Source organism: Mytilus californianus, unplaced genomic scaffold (assembly GCF_021869535.1).
Source record: "Mytilus californianus isolate M0D057914Y unplaced genomic scaffold, xbMytCali1.0.p SCAF_12, whole genome shotgun sequence".
Classification (NCBI taxonomy): Eukaryota; Metazoa; Mollusca; class Bivalvia; order Mytilida; family Mytilidae; genus Mytilus; species Mytilus californianus.
Window position 1 is genome coordinate 33311532 of NW_026262604.1, and position 12405 is coordinate 33323936.

General features: G+C 31.7%; 1 protein-coding gene across 1 annotated transcript; it reads right to left on the minus strand.

Annotated features, from left to right (window-relative positions):
* Positions 1–681: 681 nt before the first annotated feature.
* Positions 682–4809, minus strand: LOC127722401 (ficolin-2-like). The gene is made up of 3 exons (XM_052229275.1): positions 4719–4809; positions 3833–3997; positions 682–1103 (listed from the first exon to the last, which is right to left on the minus strand). Exons 1-3 carry the CDS (start codon positions 4798–4800, stop codon positions 832–834), a joined length of 519 nt encoding a protein of 172 aa, XP_052085235.1. The 5' UTR covers positions 4801–4809; the 3' UTR covers positions 682–831.
* Between the last annotated feature and the right edge of the window lie 7596 nt (positions 4810–12405).

Genomic DNA, 12405 nt, shown 5'->3' on the forward strand with positions numbered 1-12405 from the left:
CGTTAAATCCGATATATCCATTTATATATCATGTATATGATAAACAGATAAAAGTTCAATGTTACTGCAGTCCCAGTATATCCATTGATTTGTTGTAGCATCTCCAACACTTAACTCGCTGTACTCGGCATATCTCGAATTCTCTAAGAAATCTTTGATTCATTACAGTCAATTAAGATGTGGCCAGTCTATGTTCAGATTGTTCAGTAGTTGTTATTCACTTGTCACAAAACAACAACATACTGAATTGCCGGAAAAGTTACTGAACAGTACTGGATTGATTGCAGGCAAAATATCTGATTAGGACTGAATGAACAAAGGGAAAAATATCTGAATAACCACTTGAAACTCTGAACAAGCCTTAATTTGTTAGGTTCAGAATGTTCGGTTGATTTTAAAATCAAAATGTCCGTTTAAGACTTAAATTGTTTTACTAGAGAATTCTCATGCAGTGTTATATTGTGTGGTTTTTGTTTCTTGTAATTTTCGTGTACCAGTTTTACTATGTCATTTTTATCAGTTTCTTTACTGCTTTTGGTTTGTAAGGAGTAGTACGAAGACGCCCAAATTAGTGTTTTCTTCTCTGTTCCGATAGCTATTTCATATTATTCAAAATCGACCTTTCACCAAACATAACGTTGATAGGTAGTTAATGAAAAAGAATAAGACATACAAAATAGGAAAGTTTATTTCTCTTCAGTAAGCCTTTATTTTACACTCTGTGCGTTTCTTCAAATTGAGTATATGTTACGTCATAGAACAACTTTCCAAACCTGAAATTGACTGTAAACCTTTGTAAAATAAAATTGGGAGTCTTTCATAAAATGGTTCTTAGTGTCGTTTAATCATCATTTTAGTAGATTTTAGTGAATAGTGAGATCCTTTCCATGTACCCCATACGATACCACCGGCAAGAGACGAGTGCTGTTCATCTAAATATGCCCCATTCAAATTAGAATAATGACAACCATTGTACCACCATGCCCCTTGATATGTAAGTGCGCAGCTTTCAGAAACTCTGTCATTATCCTTGTCTTTAGTAGAAAACATCATGCCGTTTTGATTATAGCGGTCGTTGTTGACAGTAGACATTAGGCTATCTCCTGTGCAAGTAAATAAAAAGTGAATATAAATTTATTTAAAGACGTATAAATGTTTGGCTAAATATCCATCGTTATTCCTCTGCTTTTTGATTTAAATGGATTAGTTAATTTTTACAGTTGCAAGCTTTTGAATACCGAATGAGATGCGAAATATATATCCCATATGCAGATGAAGTTGGTATATTGCTACTAAGGTGGGGACAATTGATAATTTCAAAATTAAAATCTTCTCGTTTGTCATAGAAATGCAGTTATGTTGGACGTCGTGTCGAGGATACATCAGGCTATCTTCTGAGCAAGTAAATAAAGAGTAGCTATAATTGACTTGCGTATTAACTAATATAAGAAACATTTTGCAAAAACTGGGTGGTAATACCTCATTTGGTGATAATAATTCATTTCGATTAAATGTTATGTCATTTGTTTCAGAAAAATGTTGAAAAAATGATAAAATTAACGGTACTACTTTTACTTAACCAGATGCGCGTTTCGACACTTAGTGTCTTTTCAGTATTGGTTGATGCCGAAATATTTGAAAATCCAAAACCTAATACAATCGTTGAAGATCTGATGAAACCAAACATGACCTCAAGTATATCCTAATCAGGACTATAAATCAGTACTTTGTATTACCAAACAGGACCTCAAGAATAACCTAATACGGAAAATAAATCAGAACTTTGGATGAACAAACAGGACCTCAGGTATAGCCTAATACGGACAATAAATCAGAACTTTGTATGGGGGAGATATATTCCTAGGACATATAGTAAAGCCTAATCCGGACAATGACCAGAACTTTATATGAGGGAAATATATTTCGAGAACATTAAGTATAGCCTTATCTGGACAATACATCATAATTTTGTATGGAGGAATATATTCCGAGGACATAAAGTATAGCCTTATCTGGACAATACATCAGAACTTTGTATGAGGGAGATATATTCCGAGGACATAAAGTATAGCCTTATCTGGACAATAAATCATAACTTTGTATGAAGGAGATATATTCCGAGGACATAAGGTATAGCCTTATATGGACAATACATCAGAACTTTGTATGAGGGAGATATATTCTGGGGATATAAAGTAAAGCCTAATCTGGACAATACATCAATACTTTGTATGAGGGAGATATATTCCGAGGACACAAAGTAAAGCCTAATCTGGACAATACATCCGAACTTTGTATGAGGGAGATATAATTCGAGGACATAAAGTAAAGTCAAATCTGGACAAGAAATTAAAGCTTTGCATCAAAGAGATATATTCCGTTATTTAAAATGATTCCGAACATTTTCTAACGGCAAATATCCATGTTTTCATGCCAGTACCGAAGTACTGGCGACTGGGCTGGTGATACCCTCGGGGGGCAAATAGTCAAAGAGCAAATTTATCTACCAAGTATTAGTGACATTAGCAATACCAATTTTACTGTACCAGATGCAAGTTTCGACAATTAATATCTCGTCAGTCATGCTCGAGGCGAAAATATTTAAAAATGCAAAACTTAATTCAACGTTAAACAGCTGATCAAACCAAAACCGATCTCAATAATAGCCTAAAACGGACAATAAATCAGAACTTTGTATGAACAAACAGGACCTCAAGTATTGTTTTATCCGGACATTAAATCAGAACTTAGCATGAGGGAGATATATTCCTTAATTTAAAATGATTTCCAAAATTTTAAAACAGCAAATTGCAAACAAACAGTATAAGTTTTTTTCAGGCCAGTATCAAAGTACTGGCTACTTGGCTGGTGATAACCTTGGGGACTAACAGTTCACCAGCAGAGGTATCTACCAAGTGATAATAATCACATTAACGCTATCAATTTAACTGCACCAGATGCGAGTTTCGACAATTATGTCTCCTCAACGACGTTCGAGGCCAAACTATTTAAAAATCCGGAATCTAATATAAAAACATGCATACATTAAAGTGAGGTATCCCCAAAAAATAATGCATAAATGTTTACTATTCTTAGTAAAATCAGGAAGAATCTTTTCTTTATCGTTTGCTCTTTAAATCCACCTTCTTAAAAGATTAAATAATGGTTCAGAGAGAAGATAGCGTATCTAGTTGAGTAGTATACGAAATCTCACAAAAAGAGCTGACTGCATGAATCAGATAAAATATATAAAGGGTATACGTTAATGTAAAAGTAATCAGGTCTAAAAAATGTCATAAATTAAACAGAAAATATCTATGAGATTCATCAATACTATATTTACTTTATTCCTTAGAGAAGAAGGCTTTTATGAGTTACAGCAAAAATATTTGCAATCAGATTTTTCAAACAACTATTCTATTAAATAGGAAAATTTTTGTTTGATAAGATTGTGTGGAAGTGTTGTGTAAAGATTTGAAAAATCAAAAGTGTTCACCGAATTAAAAGGATCATCAATAGCACAAAACTTATCTAAAAAATCAAAAAAATTGTATTGGAATGTCTTTGTCTACATTTATCGCGATTTAATACTTGCGTACCTGACCTGCGGAAATGTCTTAGCTTTGTATGGTTGTTGAAATAACAACATTACAAATGAATTATTAAACTAGTGAGTCATCACTTCCTAATGACTTCGTATTGAATGAAAACTTATTTTTATATGAGAACTCCTGATGAAGCTAAATCAAGAAAAGCACTGTCGTTTATCCCATGTATTATTTTATGTATGATATTTATAAACAGAATATATACATGTATGTTTATGTTATACCTGCAGTCCCACAATATCCTTCGACATGCAACCTATAATTTGTTGCATAATCTCCTAGACTAAATTCGAAATATTCTGCATATGCCGAATTCCCTTCAAAATCTTCAAGGTGGATATAAAGCTTGTAATGTCCAGTCGAAGTAAGAAGATGTATAAAGTTATTTCCTGTTTACAAGTAAAATGACGTTACATTATTCAAAAGCAAGATAATCGCCTGGTGTCTTATTTAATGTTGTAAAGGAGAGGCGAAAGATAACAGAGGGATATTCATACTCATAAGTCGAGAATAAACTGATAACGCCATGGTTTAACAAGAAAAAAAACAACAGACAACAATAGTTCACAAAACAAAACTAGAAAACTAAATATTGAGTAACACGACCCCACCAAAAACTGGCGTTGATCTCAGATACTCCGGAAGAGCAAGCAGATCCTTCTCCACATGAGACACCCGTCTTGTTGCTCATGTTAGTACAAACCCGGTTATAAGTCTAATTATAAATTGTATACATTATTATGAATGGTCACTTTAAAAGGAGGCGAAAGATACGAAAGGGACATTCAAACTAATAAGTCGAAAGTAAACTGACAAAGCCCTAGGGAAAAAAGGAAAAGACGAAAGGAAATTCAATAGTGCACAAAGCACAACAGATAAAACTAAAAAAAGAGCAACACGACTCCCACCAAAAACTGGGGTGGATCTAACGTGCTCCAGAAAGGAGAGCAGATCCTGTCTCACTAGTGCTTAACTTATTTTTAAAAAATGTCGTAAGAGTTTTAGGTCTTCCTTTGTTATCATTCGCCTCTTTCCACAGCATTGAGTTTATCAAATCTGACAATATGTATAACTGAAAAAAAAGTTTTAAATGAAATTTATAGAAATTACCCAACCAAAACTCGGATGTCAAACTTCCAAACCCATTTTTATAATCAATCCATCCTCGGTAAAAATCTGTATATCCATTCATTCTGCTCTGGAAAACCTTTTAATATATCAGAATCGTAGGGCAATAAAATATTGAGTAAATCAAATGTCGTATAAATTCAACTCAAGGTAAATGATTCTTCATGCATACGATCCATCTGTCTAAAACACATAAAAAAGGACAAGAAAAAAATATTTTTTGAGTTTTAATCCACATCATTATTTATGTTATATGATATTCAAGATTGTAATTTTCTGGAATATGCCTATCTTTTATATACAATTTTGTGCAAGACATTTATCATGTCCATTTATCACAATTCCTTGTGCCCTAGTACTTATTAATATAGTTTTATACAGAAAAAAAATAACTCAATAAGTTACTACTGATCCTGTATTACTTTTCTAACACCCGTCTTTGTTCTCATTTAGCTGGATTTTTTTTATTATAGATTAATAAAGGTGTCATGAAATGGAAGTTTTTTTATTAATCCCGTAAAACATGTATAATGTCCTGGTACATTCATATGGGGTCTCGATAAGGTGTATTGTTATCCGTTTATATGCGGAATTTATATTTTTTAATTAGTCTAACCTTTAATGTAGATGGGGGTCTTAATTGAAATCATAGAATATAGATATAAGAAGATGTGGTATGAGTGCCAATGAGACAACTCTCCATTCAAGTCAAAATTTATTAAAGTAAACCATTATAGGTCAAAGTACGGTTTTCAACATGGAGCCTTGGCTCACACCGAACAGCAAGCTATAAAGGGCCCCAAAAATGACTAGTGTAAAACCATTCAAACGGTATGACCAACGGTCAAATCTATATAAAAAACGAGAAACGAGAAACACTTATAAACCACATCAACAAACGACAACTACTGAACATCAGATTCCTGATTTAAGACAGGTGCAAACAATTGCAGCGGGTTTAAACGTTTTAATGGTACAAAACCTTTACCCTTATCTGAAACAATAGTGTAATGTTTAAATAATTTGTCAAACTGTAGTTTATTCTAGCTTTTTTAAATATGATTAAAAGTATGGGTCATCGGGCTTTCTTTCACTCTACAGGTGTTGCAAACTTGTAAAATTTTTTATAATTTATGCTTGGAATTATAATGACCTGGTACATTAATATGGGGTCTCGATCAGGTGTATTGTTATCCGTTTATATGCGGAATTTAGATTTTTAAATTATTTTAACTTTTAATAGCTTGAAATTATAATGACCTCGTACATTCATATGGGGTCTCGATCAGGTGTATTCTTATCCGTTTATATGCGGAATTTAGATTTTTTAATTATTTAAACATTTAATGTAGATGGAATTCTAAATCGAAATCCATAGAATGTTTTAATAATTTGTCCAACTGTAGTTTGTATTCTAAGTTTAATAAAAAGTATGAGTCATCGGGCTTTCTTTCACGCTACAGGTTGTACAAACTTTTCAAATTTTGTATAAATTATGCTTGGAAAAACACATTTGTGTGCGATGATAAGAAAACTTTATATACAATTTTAAGATAAAACATGAGAAGATAGCTTTAATAATATGCTTACAGATAAGAAAAAGGAAATAGGGTTTACCGGACTTGATTTTTTCTAAATAATTAAATAGGTAAATTCACAATACATTCTATTATAAAAGTTACTGTATCAATGTTATATTCCCTCATGTCACAAAGCTGTAAAAGGGATCAATATTAATAATCTGTCTTTTGTTATTTACAGCCGTAAAATAAAATAAAACACTTATTCTAATATGACGCCCTATTTTCCCTTTGGAGACAAAGCCATACTCTATTTACAATAAAACATTGCTGCACGTGATTGCAACGTCAGTTGTATTTTGAACATCGCCGGAGGTCGAAATATACAGTTTTGTTGGTGTTCCTCGCTACGAAATTAAATAAAATCATTCTAAAAGTAAGTTTAGGTTTATATGTCAATTTTGTTATCGGTCAACTGTTTTTTTTAACGCTTTTTGTTTATCAAATCAAAATGACTGCCTTTTGAATGTGTATTATAGCGCGTCACTATTTTTGATATCCTGTGGTGTTTGTCGTTGATGGAATATCTTCGTTGGTGTTCTGCGGTTTGCATGTTGTGTCGGCTATTTTATTATTTGTTTGTACGTCTCTCTGTTATGAATGTTCTTGCGTGTGTTTGTGCTGTGTTTCTGTCACGTAGTGTTTTAGCGGTATTTTTCTAAAGCGGGATGTTTGGTATGCCATTAAACCAGGTTCAACTCACCATTTTGTCTTAAAATATCCCCACAAAGTCAGGAATATGGCAGTTGTTCTCAAATAGTTCGTTTCTGTGTGTGTTGGCGTTTGTTTTTGATGCTGTTCGGGGTCCCTGTTGTTCCTATGTTTTCCTCTTATAGTTGATGTGTTTCCCTCGGTTTTGGTTTGTAACCCAGATTTGTTTTTTTCCCCAATCGATTTATGACATTTAAACACCGGTATACTACTGTTACCTTTATAGGTCCGTTTTGAAGTAGAAGAGTATTGAATTCCAAACAAGAAATAAACCCTCATGTGCTAGTGAAGAAATACAGATTCCACCACTTCAACAAGTATGTTACGATATTTTTCCACTCGCAACAGTTACATTTTAATATTTAAAGCGCGCGGCTTGTCGAGCTTTTTAGATAATTAAAATTTATCTGTTAAGAGTGGAGAAATATCGTAATACACAAGTTATAGTGTTGGAATCTGTTTCCCTAATGAATTTTATCCTACACTTTTCAAAGATATGAAGAACGTTGTGTTCTTTTCTGTGACGTCATAAGGCATGGTTGCTTTTTTTCGTGACATCACAAAAGGAAAATTCAGAAGAGACCAAGAAAAATTTGACTTCACAATTAAATTTCGACCAAACATTTGCCGAGAACAGATATTTCACTAGTGAGGAGAAATATTTTTTCTCACACCGATCAAGAAATGTGAAAATAGCACAAAAATTACAGAAACGATGTTTACATGTGTAGATAATTAAACCAATGGAGCAAAAATCCAGATAAAAAGTCCAGCAATACATAAGCTAAATAACGTTTCGCTGGTTTTCTTACGAACTAGCAGACCCCGGGCATAAAATAGAAATTAACAAATTATTAATAACAAAGACAGTAAATAATTTCTTCTAAAAAATAATGTCTTCCACCTTAAAAAAATAAGACAAAATAAAACAAGACTAACAACAAACTATATAAAAAAACGAAACTTCTCATTTTTGATTTTCATTTAGTAAAACAATCATGCCTTTGATTTGATGAATGTGTCGTAAATTCGTTATCAGTTTTTCAAAAGTGAATAACAGAACACATTAATTTCTAGTATGCCGTCCATCTTCACTGAACTAGAACACGTTTTTATTTAGGCGCCGGCTGAATCCCGCCTCTGAATGCGTGATTTTCTCGCTGTGTTAAAGACTTATTGGTGGTCCTCGGCAATTATCTGCTCATTAGTCAGGTTGCTGTCTTTTTGACATATTCCCCAGTTCCATTCTCAATTTTATGAATACAATATTATGTAAAAAGAAAAGATACAAATTCGAAATAACTATATCTAAATAAAAATCTACATCTTCACTTACTGTCCATCCAAATCCTGCTATATCCATATCACAGTAAACATCAAATATCGCGTTTGTTGGATATATTGTATATACCCCCGATTCACTTCCTACAGGAAGATCACTGCAGTCACGTGGGTGCAGTTCTAAAAAAAATTCAAAAAGTGGATTTGTTTTCATTTATGACTAGTTTAATATTTATTGTGAATATTCGATATATACATAGAATGCACCGATTATAGATAAACAATGACACTTTGTGGTACAATATTTTTATGAGCTTAACGTTTTCCAATTTTTGACTTCTTTACATACTGGTCCTTGATGTAACATGTCAAAAATACCTTTCATTCCTGATAGAGCACTATTCTTATTCTTGTAGTTAATGTGATTTAGCTGATGAAGATTGCAATTTGACAATTCCATTTTTTTAAAGTGAAGCACATACCAAATAATTATTAAGTTTTATACTTTTTATATCACTTTCTTTACCATTCTTGAAACTAATGGTATATTCACTTTTCCAATAACAAAAGAGAAGATAATGAAAATGTTCTGTATAACGTCATTATTAATTTCGTCTGAGATATCATGAAATAACATAATTGCAAGAAAACTATTTTAGTTCAAGCATTGAAGAACATCGTTGATATAATAAAGTTTGAGTCTTACAAAGTTGTTTGAAAATTACTAGTTTTAAAAGCTTGAGATAAGCTGCTGCAAAGACACGAGAAAATGCGGATTTACTCCAACAAAGGTGAAGGGTGAAGACATTTAAAGTTAGGAATGACAAAAACTTTGTTTATCATATTAAATTGTATAAACTCATATGCATTGAAATGTTAAACTTACGTGTGCCACTTTCAGATAACTTAACAGGTAATGGAACACAGTTGTAGTCCGATTCCCGTGGCATACAGGCTTCATTGCGCTTACAATCATTTCCTTTGCATCGACCAGCTAGTTGCTGAAAGTTGAGCGGCCAAACAATTACATGAAAATGAACATCCAATCATGTGTCCGAATTTCTCCCGATGGAACAACAATTTCAGCCTTGATAAATTCTTTTTTGAAATTACAAATAACTTTTAAGGTTGTTATGACTGAACCTTAAAATTATGACTTTGGACTATGTTTTTATTTTAAATAAAATGCATAAGAACATCATTTTCCAAAAACAATGTTCATGTAGACAAAATAAGTTAACACTTGATTGAACATATGCAGTAAATCTCAACTGGGCTTTTACTCAAATGTAAAACTAATTTTTAAAGTGTTGCAGAAATGATTGCTAAACAATAATGTAAAACTAAAATAAAAAAAATGTTGAATTCGATAGAAATAGTTACAACTAACCAGTTAAAAAACAAAGAATTCAGTAAAATTTCAAAATTAAACTATTTTGAATCTGTTTTTTTTTCGCACGTCATGGAATGTAATATGTTATACATTCCCCCAAAAACTCAGCAATACATTTTTTGGGTATATAAAAAATACAGTATCGTCAAAGTATGTGAATTACTTTGTAGAAATAAAAATACACTCTAATGGGAGATCTGAGATCTGTGTAATATCCCATGACAACATTGCTATATGATAATAACTGATACTCGTTGAAATGCTAATGGTACGTTTTTCTAGATTAACTTTCTTCAAAAACACATTTTGTAAGGGGCGCATAAGACCAAATGTTTTGCCTAAAAATAGATAAACCGCAATGTTACAAAATCTAAAATAGAAAAGTCAAAATCGTGTTATGTAAACATATACTAGGCTTATTACAACCTTAGCTTAGGTTTGATACCTAATTTACAATATGCAATTAGTATATACAATATATAATTATAATTTGCCACTAAAGGTGGTGGTTACAAAGTGTCTGGTTCCTGTTGATAAAATGCAAAATTTCTCACAATTTAGGGGTTCATAACTTCATCAATAAAGACGTTTTTTTTTTTGTTTTACTAGTCGTATCATAATTATTTCTGTATAAAATTTCCTTTATTGTGAACCTACTCTTTTTCTTGAATAATAGTGTAATAGAATTGGTACCATATCATATATATACGCTGAAAATTTTAAAAAAATGTGTTTGCCATCAAGATTTAGACCAAAACATTAATATACAGATCCCAAAACATATTGATGAATGAGATCATTAGGTCACAATACATATCGCCATTATGGGATGTATTGAGGGAAATGAATTAGATAAAGATATTCCTTGGTAGACAATTTTTGGCTAGCACAGAGGTTTTAAAATCTGCTTTTTATGTATACACCAGCTATTTAGATTTCTGTGACAGTTGTTCCTAATTTTGCAAAACGTGACCTTTTTGTGTCAAACAATGACCCTCTTTGTAATGTAATGACATAGTTTTTCTTGCGATGTCATTCAATTTTTTTGTCAAGGATTGACATATTCTGAAATAAGGGACAAATAGCAATATGGCGTATGGTCTTTTAATGTCTTTTCCATGTAGCTTTAATGAGTCATTTTATATTTGTGTAATTTCAAATTATACATTAAATTATCGGATTTATTTTCAAATGGTACTTTCATTAGATATCTATCAATATAAATAATTTTCGACTTTGGAAAAGGAAGATTTCAATTGTTAATTGTATATTTTGTCCTATTACTTTAGATAATAATGCGTGCAATTTTTATTGCAAATCACTAATCACTGATAAACATGTGAAATTTAATTATTGCGATTTAAAAAATTTATGACTAAAAATAAAATTGAGGGATATCATAATTACACACCTGATACTGTCGCTTTTTCGCATTTATAGAAATATCGCAATAATTTCTGAATTTACAGACTATATCAAGAACTTTCGAAAACTTGCATTCCTAAAGACTTAAATATGTTTACAATGAATACAAGAAATACGAGCAATTCTATGGTAAAAACATCTTTAAAACTAGTTTGCAATCAATTATTATTAATTTCATTTTTTTTATTTCGAAATAAGCATTATTAGATAAAGTATTTTATTATCAAACATATTCTGGAAGTACTTTAAAATATTTTGTTTTATGTATCCTATATCTTAATTACCTGTGGAAAAGTCGAGGCAGCAACAAAGCTATTCCCAGTACTTTCAATGAATCCACATGTACTTTCCCCGGGTTCAGCATCATTTATCTGGCAAGTTTTATTCCATGATATGAAGTTTATAGATTTGCATACCTGCATTCTTGAGCAAAACTGGGCGCACAATGACCACATCGGCATAGATACCGTAAACAACACGTGACCACTATATATTACGTCTTTTTGTTTTTTGATAAGAATTATTTCACATATTGCCAAAGCAAATAAGAAAACTGGCAAAATTGTCAGACGGTTTATGTTGTGCCATGAAACGTAGTAAAGATCTTTCCGCTTTTCAGAAATACTTTGGTCGTGCTTAATTGACTGTCATTGCATAAAACTGATGTGTATGTTTTTCTGGCTTTTTTAAACAACTGAATATGAAATAATGTTTAAAACAATTTAACGCTCCAGATAACAAACACCTTTCATACATTTATACTGCAAAATTCATGAAGAAGTGACAATTGGATATTCGTCATTATTGTAGAAAATAACTAATGGACTCAGCATATTAATGAGAAATTAGGGGAAATTTAAACTTCTGATGTTTGATCAATAAATCGTTTTTCAATATTTAAATATTCACTTTGTCTTGTCATACAACTTCTAACATCTTACATTTAACCTTTCAATATTAACTTGCAAACAATTTATAAAATTTTCTTTGGATAGTCCTTTATCTAAAGTCTTTCTGTTATAGTCTATAGGAAATTCAGCTTAAGTTTTATATTGTGTTCAAGATGATATAAAATTTCAAAAAGAAAAAAACATTTCCAAAAAAGAAAGTAAATTATTTCGAGTAAGAAACCATAAAATAACCCCCCCCCCCCCCCTTTTACACCCCCCCCCCCCTTTCCGCACAAAAAAAAGAGAAAGGGAATAAATAATTGTCATTTTTGATTGATCAGGTGTTTTTACGATTAAACATCTACATACTACATCTCCTACTTTATCTT